At 40.1% G+C, this 17,979-nt stretch overlaps 1 protein-coding gene across 8 annotated transcripts in view; it reads right to left on the reverse strand.

The window, feature by feature from the left end:
• EXOC6 (exocyst complex component 6) overlaps positions 1 to 17,979 on the reverse strand; it is a 404,697-nt gene that overhangs the window by 204,789 nt on the left and 181,929 nt on the right. For all 8 annotated transcript variants that reach the window (XM_073596039.1, XM_073596037.1, XM_073596038.1 and 5 more), the window contains 4 exons: positions 17,576 to 17,659; positions 17,436 to 17,482; positions 12,644 to 12,764; positions 2,508 to 2,579 (listed from right to left, as the gene is read on the reverse strand). In XM_073596039.1, the coding sequence (XP_073452140.1) occupies positions 2,508 to 2,579; positions 12,644 to 12,764; positions 17,436 to 17,482; positions 17,576 to 17,659 (324 nt within the window). The remainder of the gene's footprint in view (positions 1 to 2,507; positions 2,580 to 12,643; positions 12,765 to 17,435; positions 17,483 to 17,575; positions 17,660 to 17,979) is intronic.

The following is a 17,979-nucleotide window of genomic DNA, read 5'->3' on the forward strand; positions in this document are numbered from 1 at the left end:
TTTTTCAAACTTTATCATACCCGGGATGTCTACTAGACTCTTGTTTGGACAGATTTAAGTGACTTTAATATAACTTATATGACTTTATATATGACTTTAATATAAAACGCCAAATTTCTGTGCAAAATAATTGTACCGCTTTCAGCACCTAAAATCTGAAATAATCATACCGCCAGGGAGGTTAAGGAGCACAATTCAAAGACACTTGAACAAAAAAAGAGCTGCATGGCTGAGCTGCCAGAAGGAAGCCTTTACTGCGCCAATGCCACAAAAAAGCCAATGAGGCATCTTAAGGTGTTGTTGGGCATATTGTACAGTAAAGGCTTCTTTCTGGCAACTTGACCATGCAGCTCTTTTTTTGTTCAAGTATCATCGTATTGTGCTCCTTAAAAACAACCACGCCATCTTTTTCCAGAGCAGCCTGCATTTCTCCTGAGGTTACCTGTGGGTTTTTCTTTGTACCCAGAACAGTTCCTGTGGCAGTTGCGGCTGAAATCTTTCTTGATCTACCTGACCTTGGCTTGGTATCAAGAGATCCCCAAATTTTCCGCTTCTTATTAAAGGGATAGTTCACCTTTACAACAAAAGTGCCTATGCAGGTAAGGGATGTTTGCAGATTAAAACAAACTGTGCAGCTCTGACTAAAAATAAATAATACCCTTGCTATAGGTGTAGGCCATTTACATACCTTATGAAGCTTGACTGAAATACTCCCAGGAAGAGATCCCCAAATTTTCCACTTCTTATTAAGTGATTGAACAGTACTGACTGGCATATTCAAGGCTTTGGATATCTTTTTATATCCTTTTCCATCTTTGTAAAGTTTAATTACCTTGTTACGCAGGTCTTTTGATGGGTCTGCTCCCCATGGCTTAGTATCTAGCCTGCTTAGTGCATCCATGTGAGAGCTAACAAACTCATTGACTATTTATACACATACACTAATTGCGATTTAAAAAGCCAAAAATGTGGGAAATTAACCTTTAATCGGTTCCCGACCGGTGCACGCCGATGTACGTCGGCAGAATGGCACGGCTGGGCAAATGGGCATACCCGTACGTCCCTTTGTATTTGCCGTCCTGCCGGCGGTGCACGCGCGTGTCGGCCGGGAGCTTCGTGAGTCGGGTCGCGGGTCCCGCAGACTCGATCGCCGCAGGGATACCCGCGATCGCCTCACGGAGAGGACGAACGGGCAGATGCTAATGTAAACAAGCATCTCCCAGTTCTGCCTAATAACAGTGTCACTGATCTCTGCTCCCTGTGATTGGGAGCAGAGATCAGTGACGTGTCACATGTAGCCACGCCCCCCCACAGTTAGTAACACATCCCTAGGACACACTTAAACCCTCCCTAGCCCCCTAGTGGTTAACCCCTTCACTGCCAGTGTCATTTACACAGCAATCAGTGCATTTGTATAGCACTGATTGCTGTATAAATGACAATGGTCCCAAAAATGTGTCAAAAATGTCCGATGTGTCCACCATAATGTAGCAGTCACGATAAAAATCGCTGATCACCGCCATTACTAGTAAAAAAAAATTAATAATAAAAATGCCATAAAACTATCCCCTATTTTGTAAACACTATAGCTTTTGCGCAAACCAATCAATTAACGCTTATTGCGATTTTTTTTTTACCAAAAATATGTAGAATACGTATCGGCCTAAACTGAGGAAAAAAAAAGTTTTTTTAAATATTTTTTGGGGATATTTATTATACCAAAAAGTTAAAAATAATGCGTTTTTTCAAAATTGACGATATTTTTTTGTTTATAGCGCAAAAAATAAAGACCGCAGAGGTGATCAAATACCACCAAAAGAAAGCTCTATTTGTGGGAAAAACAGGGCGTCAATTTTGTTTGGGAGCCACGTCGCACAACTGTGCAACTGTCAGTTAAAGCGACGCAGTGACGAATCGCAAAAAACGCACTGGTCAGAAAAGGGGTAAATTCTTCCGGGGCTGAAGTGGTTAATAGCCATTTTAACTTGTGTGTGGCACCTTCTGTGTCTATACCAAGGCCAAATATTTCAGGGTATGTAAACTTTTCATCAGGGCCATTTGGGTGATTTCTGTTATCATAATGATTTTAAAAGCTGCCAAAAACTATGTGATAATAAATGGCTTCATGTGATCACTATCCTTGAATAAAAGACAATTTTTTTGGCATGATTAGTCATAATTTCAATATAAATGCCAAAATTTCACAATTTCAATTTTTTTTTCACATAAATCGTTGTTGATTTGTTACATTTGTACAGAGATAACATGTGGCTTTTATGAAGACAACACTGTTTAGAAGAATCATATAGTATACAGTTAAAGTATAAAAAAAAAAAAACATCAGAACACTTTCTTCACAGTACCATTCATTCTTATATCTCAGAGTTACAATATGAACAGCCAGAATTAAACACACTGATTTGTTTTCTGATATTGGCACCTAGAGATATTCTGCAGACAGCAGACAAACTTAAGCTTATATGTGAGAGAAACAAGATTATACTGACCTGTAGGGTATCAGCGAACACCACGATCAGATTCTTCAGCTCCAAAACCAGATCAGGGTCAGTGCAGTATGACTGCAATTAAATTGAATACAAGTATTACTGATTATGGTACCTTTATGGCGTCGTACAGCAGTATACTGTGTAGCAGGGTGAAGAAAGATGTGGCACTAGATTATGATAACTCTACACAATTATTAAAGGCTAAATTTGTTAAACTTAAAAAAAAAATGGTTGTGTTGGAAGCAGCCTCCCTTGGTTCATATGAGGCACTTTGCCATCTTCCATAGAGAGGCTCTAAGTCTCCTGACTCCCTCACCCAACCTATGAAGGCAGTGGTTAGCGCTTGGCTATTGGCTAATCCAAAATGGACGGACGCTTGCTGGTCCCCTGTTGCTCCAATATGGCTCAACCTCATATTATCTGAATTTCCAACTGTGCCGGACCCATTCATTTGGGCTGTTAGGGGTATCGAAACTCTGGAGCACATTTGTGATTAGACCACTTTAAAAAGCTCTGAACACCTGAAAGTACAGTTTTACCTTCCCAACTCTCATCTGTTAAGGTACATGCAGCTCGGCCATGCCTATTCTCAGCAGTTTGGGACCTCTCCAATGACCCTGCTCTCCTCCCCTTTAGAGGAGCTGCTGAGAGATCCTGATCTTACCAAACCACTCTTTAATATCTACAAGCCTCTCCAGCCTTCTGTCTCCACAATCTAAAGGGCAGCTGGAGGTGTCAGACTTGGACAATGATGACCGGGTGGAGGTTTAGGAATATCCTTTCCTTCAACTAATATTGTCAAGGGATCGACTGATTAATTTCAAGATTTTATATAGAATCTAATTTACGCCCCTGAGGATTCATAGAATTTATCCGAGTGTCTCCTCTACCTGTTGGCATTGTGGGAGTGAGTCAGCTGATTATATACATATGCTTTAGGAGTGTCCTCATCTTTGCCAATATTGGACTGCTGTAGTACATTCTATTACTCGCCTTACCACAATTCCTGTTCCATTACAATCTAGAGTTTACCTATTAGGTTTGTTAGAAGCACTAGCCAATTCCAGGGTGACCAGAACCCTACTGAGCCTCCTCTTGTTCTATGCAAGAAAGGCGATTATCATGTGGAAAGTGTCAATGGCTCTATCCATAGATTACTGGCATTTTCTAGTCAACTCTGTGATACCTTTATACAAGACACATATTTATCTTAGGGCTGCCCAAAAAAAATTAATAATGTGCAAGAACTCTGGATTAATTCTGCTGACACTACTGACTCCTATACTTTAACGTACCCTCACCATAGGTCATTGCTGTCCTTTTGCTTATCGTATTTTGCTGTGTTCATTGCCCTGGTTGGGTTTTTTCACTACTTTACACTGGGTAGTTTACATGCCCTGAAGGGCTTTCTTCTTTTTGTGCCCCCCCCCCTGATGTACTTCTCCTTGTCAAGCTTACAGAGAGTGAGAAGCTGTTGCTGTTCTTTTAGTTTTAGCCATCTCTTTGTGTTACTATGTACTCTTCTGGCCTGGGAATGCCCAACAGGCCATGTTTTCTAACCACCTACTTTTTATATACCTTAATAAATAGAAGTTATTAAAAAAATAAAAAAAGGTAAAAAAAAAAAAAACACAAAAGGGACATACCTACATATAATGAAACGTGTCCCTTGTGCTAGTGGCTGCAGTCTTAGTTGAAATCTTCTATTCTCTTCCCCGCAATACCCCTGAAGGTGTAAGCTTCCAGTGATGCAGGAGTTAAAGTAAAAGTAAACCCCTCCTATCGTTTTCAGCCAAGGAAGCTGCCATCTTTGCCTCTGTTTAATCTACAACTGCCATGATGCTGCTCATGTGATCAGTTTAGACACCAGCCATTGGATAGTTTGATAGTTTGGTTTAGAGCACAACCAATGGGAGTGTTACATTTCCGGCATGTGCCACAAATGAAACTGTTTTATGGATGGGTTTACTTCCGCTTTAATACAGCTACTGGACCTGTCATAGGCACTTGATAAGATAGCTCATTGTGCCCGCCCTTTCCACTTTCTCCAATATCCTCCTGATAGAAACTGAACTATAGCTTCCGTTATTCAAATGTGCTCTATGAATGGAAGACAGGCAGATGTATCCTTTGTGCTGATCATTTTTTTTTTTTTTGGGATAGAGTGCAGAGATATTAGAATGCTTGTCAGTTTTTTTACTGTCTGTGCCCCTGTTAAGGAGATTCTCCCTCTCTATTTGTCCTGTTTAACATTATCGTTGAAAGTGAAAAGTAAGAGAAAATCACAAATTTTGGATTGTCTTTCGAAAAGTAATAGAGGGGAAATCTTCCAATGGGGACACTAGTTCTGGTGACCTGGAGGTCCCCAAGGAATTCTCTTAATTTGCAGGGTTTTACTCTCACTTCCTGTTTGGCTATGAGACAGGAAGTGAAGGGAAATCTCCGCGATGGGACACGGATAGTGAAAAAAAACAGGGGTTATAACCCTCCCTTACACTATCCAAAATGAAAAAAAAAAAAAAAAAAAAGGTTGCCTATAGTTGTACGTGAATAAATTCCATGTCCTGCTGATTGCTTCTTGCGTACACAGTTTCACAATATGACTAGAGCTTTTATAAACACGCCACCTGATGTTATAGTGGGAAATAATCCAAAAGCTATCATTCGGATTAGAAAGGGGGGGAATATTATTTTCACTGTGCATGTGTTATGTGGTTAAATAAAAATACTTAGAATGATTTGGAAAGAGACAGCACTGGTAAGGCTAATGGTCACAGGCAGAAATAGGAAGGGAGGAATTAAGGATCTGTTTGTACATCTATGATCAGCGTAAGCAATGGCTACACTTTAAGTGTTTGGAGGAAGTCATAAAAATGAGAAGTATGAAGAAAGATTTTCTAGTATGAATTATGCAGCATAGGCTTATCTCTCCTGTTTCAGACACCTTATTGCATGGCTCAGCTCCATCTTCTTCAAAATGGTGTAAAAGACATTGGCATGGGGTTACAACTGAACAATGCCGACTACCGAGTTCTCTAAACTGTTCTGAAGACTGGAACTTTCACAGTAAAAAAGAAGCACTGTAATTCTGTCAACTCTACGTGTAATTACATACAACTCTGGGCCAAGATAAACCATACTTTGTAGTCTATCTGAATTAAACAAATGTTAGTAGAAGCTGTCAAGACCTACGCAGTACTGACTTTTACACAAACTTGTCATTAGAGGGAAAAAAGAAAAGTAAAAAAATCAATGTGGCCAAATAACTGTAGACAGTATAAGGGGAAATGACATACCTTGCATTTTTCACAACCATCTCTCCAGCGTGCCCCTGATGGCCCAAGCATCCTATGTAAATACTGACTTTCCGTCAGAGTATAGGCACGTTGCCTTATATCCCATATGGCAGTACCTAAACCTTTCAACAAGTTACTTAAGAGACTAGTCTTGGCCTGTCAATGCTCCAAATATAAAGGTAAAATTTACAAATGAGGTTCAGGGGGCTCCGAGGCAAGATCTGACCACTCAAAACTTTTTAATAGACTAGTGAATATATATAGTATATTGTATATGTATATATACACACACAGAGTATATATCAGTGATACACTACATATAATATTATTCCAGTAGGCACACAGTGAAACGAATATTCCGTCATATGACGTCGTCCCAGAGTGAGATCTGCACCGCTCCTCCGTCATTTGATGGTGGGCGGGCGGCAAGTGGTTAAGCAGATGGTCCGCAAGGATGTTGACTCCAATTATGATACACAGATAACAACTGTCAAAGCTGTGAAATACCATCATGACAATATGATATAGCATATAGCAAGCAAAAAAATTAGAGGATTCAAATAAATTTTACAATACCAGCTTAAATCATGCACAGATAATAAACTACAGCAGACTAAGGCAAACTGCCATTAGTGCAGAGATACATGAATTAAATTGGCCCTACTGCATTCATGTACTCCACCTAAAGTGCATGTTCTCCTTTTTCAGCATCTCCTACATGCAGGATACCTTCTTGGAATGTATCTTTAACTTTATGTGTCTTCACAAAATTGTGTACTTTGGCCTTGCCCACTTTTTAGATTCTGCTTACTACCACGGGTCATCTACCCGCAGAAAAGCCTTTTTATACTGAAACTGAAAGAAAACAGACCCTGCAATCACCATACCTGATACCTAACGTGATATTAAACCCTACGTTTTTTCAGCACTTGCAGCAGCTGATTTAATCACTTACTGAGTATGCAGCTTCTTTATCTTTTAATTCTTGGCTGTGTTCCAGTTTAATCTGGTGCCATGACCACTGCTCATGTATCCTGGTTTAGGGTGACTTTCTCTTGAAGCACCCTACAGTGAGGGGAAAAAGTATTTGATCCCCTGCTGATTTTGTACGTTTGCCCACTGACAAAGAAATGATCAGTCTATAATTTTATTGGTAGGTTTATTTTAACAGTGAGAGACAGAATAACAACAAAAATATCCAGAAAAACGCATTTCAAAAAAGTTTTACATTGATTCGCATTTTAATTAGTGAAATAAGTATTTGACCCTTTGCAAAACATGACTTAGTACTTGGTGGCAAATCTCTTGTTGGCAATCACAGAGGTCAGATGTTTCTTGTAGTTGGCCACTAGGTTTGCACACATCTTAGGAGGGATTTTGTCCCACTCCTCTTTGCAGATCCTCTCCAAGTCATTAATGTTTCGAGGCTGACGTTTAGTAACTCAAACCTTCAGCTCCTCTCACATATTTTCTATGGGATTAAGGTCTGGAGACTGGCTAGGCCACTCGAGGACCTTAATGTGCTCCTTCTTGAGCCCCTCCTTTGTTGCCTTGGCCATGTGTTTTGGGTCATTGTCATGCTTGAATACCCATCCACGACCCATTTTTAATGCCCTGGCTGAGGGTAGGAGGTTCTCACCCAAGATTTGACAGTACATGGCCCCGTTCATTGTCCCTTTGATGCGGTGAAGTTATCCTGTCCCCTTATCAGGAAAACACCCCTAAAGCATAATGTTTCCACTTACATGTGTTGATGTTGGGGATGGTGTTCTTGGAGTCATAGGCAGCATTCCTCCTCCTCCAAACACGGCAAGTTGAGTTGATGCCAAAGAGCTTGATTTTGGTGTCATCTGACCACAACACTTTCACCCAGTTCTTCTCTGAATCATTCAGATGTTCATTAGCAAGCTTCAGACGGGCCTGTACATGTGCTTTCTTGAGCAGGGAGATCTTGCGGGCACTGCAGGATTTCAGTCCTTCCTGGTGTAGTGTGTTACCAATTGTTTTCTTGGTGACTATGGTCCCAGCTGCCTTGAGATCATTGACAAGATTCTCCCGTGTAGTTCTGGGCTGATTCCTCACCGTTCTCATGATCACTGAAACTCCACGAGGTGAGATCTTGCATGGAGCCCCAGACCGAGGGAGATTTATAGTTATTTTGTGTTTCTTCCATTTGCGAATAACTTTTGTAACCAACTTTTGTCACCCTCTCACCAAGCTGCTTGGCGATGGTCTTGTAGCCCATTCCAACCTTATTTATTTATTTCAGGTACTTATATAGCGCCGTCAATTTACGCATCGCTTTACATATACATTGTACATTCACATCAGTCCCTACACCCTCAAGGAGCTTACAATCTAAGGTCCCTAAACACCCTCAAGGAGCTTACAATCTAAGGTCCCTAAACTCACATTCATACATACTATGTCCCTAAACTCACATTCATACATACTAGGGACAATTTAAACAGGATCCAATTAACCTACCAGCACGTCTTTGGAGTGTGGGAGGAAACCGGAGTACCCGGAGGAAACCCACGCAGACACAGGGAGAACATGCAAACTCCAGGCAGGTAGTGCCGTGGTTGCGATTCGAACCAGCGACCCTTCTTACTGCTAGGCGAGTGTGCTACCCACTACACCACTGTGCCTCGTGTAGGTCTACAATCTTGTCCCTGACATCCTTGGACAGCTCTTTGGTCTTTGTCATGGTGGAGAGATTGGAATCTGATTGATTAATTGCTTCTGTGGACAGGTGTCTTTTAAAAAGCTGAGATTTCCCTTTAAGAGAGTGCTCCTAATCTCAGCTCATCACCTGTATAGAAGGCACCTGGGAGCCAGAAATCTTGCTAATTTTGATAGGGGATCAAATACTTATTTCATTTATTAAAATGCAAATCAATGTATAACTTTTTTGAAATACGTTTTTCTCTTTTTTTTCGTTGTTATTCTGTCTCTCGCTGTTAAAATAAACCTACCATTAAAATTATAGACTGATCATTTCTTTGTCAGTGGGCAAACGTACAAAATCAGCAGGGGATCAAATACTTTTTTCCCTCACTGTATTAAGCCACCCTGGAATGCAGGGACTAGGGCTGTGTCTCCTTACACTGTTCTCATATAGTTTATTGGGCTAACAACTGGAATGTGCCACCACATCCTGGGAGTACTACATATACCTATTTCTGAGAGGTCTCAGACAAATCAAAGAAACAGGACTTTAAAGGTGGGTGGTCTCTCAAAACATAAAGCAAGCTCCAACGTGTTTCGCCCAAAAGAGACTACCTCAGGGGAATGATGTTAAATGGACTGTGGTGTGTTTCTGCAAAACTGAAAAAGCACTAAAAAATGCATAGGTGTGAACCAGGCCTTTAAGACCTTTTTCTTCGATCTGTCTGAGATATCCATACACCGTTTTCACCAATAGAAACACACAGCCCCATAGTCTAGGATGGTAAGGCACTCCCCTGATCCTCCCTTCTCCAAGCTAACAGACTGGCTGGAGACTACACTGTCCACTGTTATCTCTTTTCTATGAAGACTGGAAGTTCAGAAAAGCAGCACTGAGAGAGCAGGAGCCAGCAGAATTAAAAGTTGTATACTGCAAGTATATTCCTACTGCAGTTAGAATTTTAACATAGAATTCAATGGGGAATGTTTATGTTATTGTGGTCAGTGTGTTAAACTAAAAAACAGGATTAATGCTACTTTAAAGTGTTACTAAACCCAGGACCCTGCGTTCACTAAATCTGGTCTCCCACAGTACACAGAACATGGAAATGCAATTATTTTAGTAAATATAAACTGCCAAATACCTTTTCTCATCAGCAGAATGTAGCAGTGTTGTGACTTCTATCAGTGTCTGGTTAAAGCTTGTTGGAGGAGTTTTCATTCTACTCTGACTGTCCTATGAGGCAACAGGACCCATGACTCTGTCCGGAGGGTGCTGACTGACCCTGTGCTGATCACATGCACTCTCCCAAGAAAAAAACAACTCCTCTCTAGCAATACACACCCAACTGAGCATGGATTGGGGACAGTGGAAGAAGGGGAGGATCAGAGAAGACAGGATCAAATTGACTTTTTTACATAATGTGGAGGATTAACCCCTTAGGCTCCACAGTGAATATAACAAGCATGCTTTACTGCATATACAGACTGATTTTACTGTTGTGGGTTTAGTAACACCTTAAGGGAGAAGCAGTGTCTGGAATATATTTTTGTTTTTAGTTACATGAAATTCCACTCTAATGCAAGTAACATATTAGTTACAGGAATCAGCGAGTATCTAAACATACAAGTCACTTAACGATGGAAGGATGTACCAGCACAAGTTATGCATAGATAGTAATAACAAAGCTACATCTGCTTCATTTAAAAATTGATCCTGCTTCTTTAAAGCATTTTATACAGCACAGTGCTTTGTGTAATTTAGCCCCTGTAACACCTGAAATACTTGGCTGATCCTGCCAGTTTCTGCCCTCCCCTATGTAAACTGACCAGGGTGTATCATGCCTGCTGAGCCTTGACACCGTGTTCAGTTTACGTGCCTCCGTCATCTGCGGCCCTCCTGTCCTCCTCTCCCCCTCCCCTCCCTGCCTGTCGGCTCCGGTGTCAGGAATTATACACTAAGGGCCCATTCACACCTGTGAACTTTGTGATGTGTGTTATTTCATATGTTTATGCACAGTGTTGTACATTTTGAAAGCACTTTTGCTTTCATTTTGCATTATGCAACATGGAGTAGCGATTTGCCATGGTATGGATGTCTATAAAATGCACAAAACTGCATGAAACATGGGTTTGTGAGTATTTATTGCCCCTGCACAATGCAAATAAACACATAAATGTCCGCTTTTTTAAAAGCCTGCCACATAGTAATGAAAGGGCTTTCTACATGAAATGCAATTTGATGCAGTAAAATGTCTGTTTTACTGCAGAATATTAGGTGTAAATGGGCCCTAAGGCACAATTCACATCAGCAGGACATACCTGTGTCAATGTGCCGTGTAATAAAATAATTAGAATATTATTAAATGGTTCAGTTCCCATGAATAATGACTCCATGCTTCCAAAGATTTTCCTCTGCTTATCTCAGCCAAAGACCTTTGTTGCTACCTAAAGCCTTATTCACATGGACACAGTGCGTGACCCCAAACACAGACAGTGTTCATACGGGACAAGCACCCATGACTGTGCGGGTGTCAAATTGGGACCAGCATCTGTGTCCTTGCAGCTTTTGCATCCCAATAAACATGAATTGAACTGTCTGTAGATCCCACGCGGGCAAAGACAGCTCTTTGCACAGGTGTATGGATAGGTACGCCCGTGTGAATAAGGCCTTGCACAACGGCGTGAATAAAAACGATGATTGCTCCTTTTAATTTTTACTTAATCAATGATACATTTAAAACAATTAAATAATAATAACAAACATTTAAATAAATACATTTGATTTTAATTAATTTCTTTTAGAATTGCTTGCATTTTTTTTAAATCAATTTATTTTGTAGCCAATGCATATAAAGTAATATTTTCTTATACAAACATACTAATTTATGTATGTCAGTAAAATGATGTTAAATTGGGGAAAATTCATATAAAAGCACATGAACTGAAGCAGCTAACAACATAAAATTGAGGTCAAGGAAGCCTTTATTATCACCTCCTACAACTCACCCACCCTATAACCCATTCATAGCACTATAATGTGGAGTGAATTACCACAATGCACTGTAATGCATACTGGTTCAATGCCATTTTTTTCTAAACGGCATGCCATTGCACCTTCCTAAGACACCCACACTGCAGCGTACCACAACTTGTGTTAACTCACTATTGTGCTTTGCAATGCATTGCCGAAAATTCTGCAGGGAAGATTTTTGGTCCATTGCGGTGCATTAGGCAGTCCATTTAAATTAACTGGCAGTCTAAACACAACTAAGGTTAAACTCGAATAGAAAAATTGGTAGCCTTGTCCCTAACTATTTTCTATATTCATTTTCTAAGGTTAAACTCGCTCATTTTCGGTTAAAAAAAAAAAAAAAAGCAAAAGGAAAAAAAACTAGTGAGGTTTTTGCCGTTGTTTTTGTGCAATCAAAACATGGAATTGAGGTACCATTATTGATAACGTTACTTGCAAGTCATCTGACACAAAGTTAATTTTAGGTCCAATAATGCAAAGAAATTTGTTTTATTTTTTATTTTTTTGAATTATTCAGAGAACCAGCCCCAAACAATATCATTTGGTTCAAATACCCCCAGTTTGCCTTTTGGGTAGTGATACTCATTATAGTTGTCTGTCCCTTTACAAACATCAGATATCTTGCAACAAAGTCAGGCACTTTAAGACCCAAGTATGACCCCAAAGTCAAGCTCTGCAACCTGATGACATGTTATAAAGCTTTGCTCGCTGAGCCTATCTTGAGGCCTAGCTATTTGGGATGATAATTAGGAACTATTTCCTGGTGGTGCTCCCAGTACTGAACTATTCAGTCTGTTCTAATGAAGAGGTCAGTTGAGACTAATGAGGACAGATTGCAATAATAACAGCAGATTAACTCTGCATATTCTAAAGTACAGGACTCAGAGTGAGTTTTGAGGGCCCAGTCAGTTGTAAATCAGAGAAGGATTATGCAAATAGCCCATGGCTGTGGCTCACAGCCTGAGTCTTCTGGGAAAAAACAAAAGCCTGGCAGGTCTCCTCTTAAATCTGAGCAACATCTAATTACAAAAAAAGCACCATGATGGAAGGGCAATTTCTCACTTTGACATCACTCTTCTTTTCAACGTACAGAAGACTCTTCTTCATAAAAGAAACCCATGGTCGGTATCACTTACTGAATGTGTGCGTAGGGCAGCTATGATCTTTGACTGCGCCATGGTCCACAGCTCTGTGGTATAGGTCCCTGTTACCAGACCTTGAGTCACATGCAAAATGTGATCTTCCACAACAAAAAACCTGCAATCAGAGTAATGGAGAAACGTGACATATTTTGCATATATTCTAACTCTGGCCATACAACCAACTCCACCCAAGATTTGCTAAGAGTGGGACACAGTGGGATTGATATACTAAAACTGGAACATGCAAAATCTGGTGCAGCTCTGCATAGAAACCAATCAAGTTACAGGTTGTTTTTTTAAAGCTTAATTGAACAAGCTGAAGTTCAAAGCTGATCGGCTACCATGCAAAGCCTCACCAGATTCTACACTCTCCAGTTTTAGGAAATCAACCCCAGTAAGACCTTTGTCAAGTTTAGAGAGGAAAGGATCACCACTAGTCCCGAACAGCCGACGCGAATAACCAATAAGGTGCGACCTCAGCCTACATGTCTCCCCCATACCTAGGGCTGAGGTCGCTCCCTATCGTTTATTCACCTTGGCTGGTCGGGAGTAGCATGACTCCCAGGATTCGGAGCTACTCCCGACCAACCCAGGCAAATAAACGATAAGAAGCGACCTCAGCCTACATGTCTCCCCCACGCCAATGGCTGAGGTCGCTCCTTAACATTAATTCACCTGGGCTGGTCGGAAATAGCGGCGATCCTTTCCTCTTTACACTTAATAGCCCTCTGGACCAGTATCAGGATAAGCCTGCACCCCAAGTTCTGGGACAGAGGGCTATGCCTTTACCTCTACTTTGAGCGGCGCAAAAATATATACAATATAACAGGTCACCTTTGTCAAGTTGCTAGTGCTGTCTGTGAATTCATTGAGAAGATTTCCTCTCGTCTCTTTAGTTATAAAACTTGGTTCTAACTCTTCCCTGCACCAATAAAAAAGTGTTTTTATTGCTGCCTGTGCGCTCAGTAGAAAGATTCATTAGTTCCTTTGCCTGTGCCACCATATGCCTGTAGTAGAAAGTCATTGGAAAATAGGTAATGATAAACACATGAGAAAGCCTCTAAGCCTTCCCTACTCCCCAAAGTTTAAAAAGCCTTCCCCTACCACAAAGTTTAAAAAAGAGTTGGCCTAAGCTGGGCTTTAACGTGTATGTCTTGGTAAAAATATAATGCAGTACATATCTGCAATACTTGAGTGGTGTCAGCCCTGCCAATTGTATTTTCCTGAACTAATCAGACCCACCCCTAGTCTATTCTATATAACATCAAGGTCAATTTGTAGTCCTAAGATATGGACTGGGTGGGCTCCTTGAGAAAACACAAGAAGTGCACACAGGACTCATCTGAAATTCTGATAAGACCACAGGACAAGACAACAGGTATATTTGTACACTTATCGAACATATATAACAAAATGCTTTCAATTGTATATTTAACAGACCAAAATGGAGAATATAAAAGATCATTTTAAGGGTTTCCATAGACTTTAATGTGGTCTCTAGACATTTTAATGACCACATTAATTATAGCAGATGTGGATGACCACAGTGTTTCTCATCAGGATCGAGAACCTGTTATTAAGGGATCACTAAACCTAAATCACATCATGGTAAAAAAAGTTGTTTAGGTGAAGGGATTTTTATAATATTATCCTGTTTATGGTAAATACTATCAGTAAGGAGAAGGGGGTCAGATTTTCTAACACTGACGATTTCCTGTTTTAAAAAGAAAAACTGTCTCTATTAGCCTAATTTGTGAAAATCTACCCACAAATATCCATATTCCTTTTGATAAAGTTATGACTACATTTACATATATTAATGTAATAATATACATGAAAGGTATATGCAACTTTTCCTGTATTTTTTTAATGTATATGTTAAATACTGTAGATGCTTAACTGTTGAAAGAACAAAGGCACCGATTCTAACAAACATCCTTCTGATCATTTAAATCAAACTGTGTTCTTTTGGCTATCCTATTTAATATTACCTGTGGATAGAGGCTGCTGTAAGCTACGTTTAACTCCCTCTCGACTGTCACAGCTATCCAGCAATCCCTAGATAGCAGCTGTGAAAACTCAGATTGGAAATTAGACTTTGGAAGGCACAGTTGATTCTTACAATTTGTCTGCATACAACCCCCTCTTTCCTAATTGGCTGGATATAGGTCAAACAACAGAAAAAATAAGAAATTCAGCCAATGGAGAAAAGGGGGGTAAAGGAAGCTAAAGGGCAAGTTGAAGTAAGTCTAGTCCATTGTACAGTGTTTCACAGCAGCTATCCAGGAAATGCTAAAGAGATGTCACAACTGCCTCTATGTACAGGTACTGTATGGGCTCATGCACACTGCATTTTAAAGAAGCTCAACAAAGCTGCTCCTACAGGCTTTTGAGCTTTTTTGAGCTCTCATTTTATTTTGCCTGGAAACTCCCATCCATGTTAGCCAATGTGTCCATGCACACTATGTTTTTTTTTCAGGAGTTTACAGACATACAGTGCCTTGAAAAAGTATTCCAACCCTGTGAAATTTTCCACATTTTGTCATGTTACAACCAAAAACTTAAACATATTTTATTGGGATTTTATGTGATAGACCAACACAAAGTGGCACATAATTGTGAAGTGGAAGGAAAATGATAAATGGTTTTCAATTTTTTTACAACTAAACATCTGAAAAGTTTGGCTTGTATTTAACCCCCCTCTTCTGATACTACTAACTAAAATCAGTGGAACCAATTGCCTTCAAAAGTCACCTGATTAATAAATAGAGTCCACCTATGTGTAATTTAATCTCAGTATAAATACAGCTGTTCTGTGAAGCCCACAGAGGTTTGTTAGAGAACCTTAGTGAACAAACAGCATCATGAAGGCCAAGGAACACACCAGACAGGTCAGAAATAAAGTTGTGGAGAAGTTTAAAGCAGGATTAGGTTATAAAAAAATATCCCAAGCTTTGAACATCTCTCGGAGCACTGTTCAATTCATCATCCGAAAATGGAAAGAGTATGGCACAACTGCAAACCTACCAAGACAAGGCCATCCACCTAAACTATCAGGACAGGCAAGGAGAGCATTAATCAGAGAAGCAGCCAAGAGGCCCATGGTAACTCTGGAGGAGCTGCAGAGATCCACAGCTCAGGTGGGAGAATCTGTCCACAGGACAACAATTAGTCGAGCACTCTACAAATCTGGCCTTTGGAAGAGTGGCAAGAAGAAAGCCATTATTGAAAGAAAGCCAAAAGAAGTCCCATTTGCAGTTTGTGAGAAGACATGTGGGGGACACAGCAAACATGTGGAAAAAGGTGCTCTGGTCAGGTGAGACCAAAATGTAACTTTTTGGCCTTAAAGCAAAGTGCTATGGGTGGCAGAAAACTAATACTGCACATCACCCTGAACACACCATCCCCACCGTGAAACATGGTGGTGGCAGCATCATGTTGTGGGGATGCTTTTCTTCAGCAGGGGCATGGAAGCTGGTTAGAGTTGATAGAAGCTGGTTCACCTTCTAGCAGGACAACAACCCTAAAAATACAGCGAGAGCTTTAATGGAATGGTTTAGATCAAAGCATGTTCATGTGTTAGAATGGCCCAGTCAAGGTCCAGACCTAAATCCAATTAAGAATCTGTGGCAAGACTTGAAAATTGCTGTTCACAGATGCTCTCCATCCAATCTGACAGAGCTTGAGCTACAGTATTTTCCAAAGAAGAATGGGCAAAAAAGTTACTCCCTAGATGTGCAAAGCTGGTGGAGACATCCCCAAAATGACTTGCAGCTGTAATTGCAGCGAAAGATGGTTCTACAAAGTATTGACTCAGAGGGGCTGAATACAAATGCACACCACACTTTTTACATGTTTATTTGTAAACAAATGTGAAAACCATTTATAATTTTCCTTTCACTTGACAATTATGTCCCACGTTGTATTGGTCTATCACATAAAATCACAAAAAAATACATTTACATTTATAGTTGTAACATGAGAAAATGTAGAACAGTTCAAGGGGTAAGAATACTTTTTCAAGGCACTAGTGGTATGCTGTTACAGGCAGAACCCCCCACCACCACCACCACCACCAAACTCATGCTTTTGAGAGGACTTTTGGAGCAGCAAAGACGCCTAAGTGCCCAAAAATGTGCGAAAAAGTGTAAAAAGCCGCAAAAAAACCTCAAAAGAGCTTGAAAATGCACAAAAAAATAGAGATGAAGAAAATAGCTGAGGGGAGGGTTTGTGAAAAAAAAAGCACTTATGCTAAAAAAAAGCGCAAAAGAGCACAAAAAAGCAAAAGCTTCTTCTTAGGCTGAGAAATAAAAGCTCAAATGCCTGTAGAAGCAGGGTTTTTTTGAGCTGCAGTGTGCATGAGCCCTTAAATGTGTTAGCTAGTGGAACAGCATGGTTTCTTTAACTGGGACCTTGAACTGTGACTTGATAAGTTACCTTCTCGGAAACAATAGAGTAGTCCACAAAATGGGTGCCTCCATACTATACATCATTTTTGGGTATAGGCCAAAGTGTGACAAAATCATAATCTCTCAGTAACATTTTATTGTACATTACATAGAATACAGTACATGTAGTAGAACTTCATGGTGGCCATGGGCACATTCACGATCTCCAGTGGGGTATCTTACCTCTGGAGATCCTGAAAAATAAAAATAGCCAGTAATTGATTCATCTCTCCCAGATATATTTGTGATTGATTGGTTTGGACTGGCCTTTTCTCATTATTTAGAAAAAATATCAGATGCCATATACATGTAAAGCTTCCTAGCTACATTATACTTACCCCACAATCTGGCTGAAATACCTTCTGTATCCCTCAACCGTCTCGTGCTATAGTGGAAAAAGAAAACACAATTTTAAAATTCTGCATCTAACCATTTTTAGAAATGTTCCTAATAACAGTCTCCAAATGATGATATATACCATGTTTGCCTGAGGCTGGAGAACTAATCGAGCTTGTTTTTTTCTTTGCTTTCTGTAGTAGTTCTCAAATACTTCTTTATCACCCTAGAATGGTAACCAAAGACAGAGGTTAGAATTATATTTTCCAAAATTCCCTTTCAGAATTTGCAATAAATAAATAAATAAAATGTGATTGCAAAATTCCGGTCTTCATTTACATCCTTCTACCTTTTCACATATGCAGCTTCTGTAATTTTTTTTTTCCCCGCACATGATAACGTAATTATTATTACAAGATTGGGAGCTTTCCCACATTGTGGGAGTGGAGGAGAGCACTACTACATTTTTATAGCTGACTGGAGTTCAGCATTAAAACAAACATTGACTGATCTCTTTAGCTGCAGACACTGTGAAGCAATCCATCC

The sequence above is a fragment of the Aquarana catesbeiana genome, linkage group LG08, assembly GCF_042186555.1.
Source record: "Aquarana catesbeiana isolate 2022-GZ linkage group LG08, ASM4218655v1, whole genome shotgun sequence".
Lineage (NCBI taxonomy): Eukaryota > Metazoa > Chordata > Amphibia > Anura > Ranidae > Aquarana > Aquarana catesbeiana.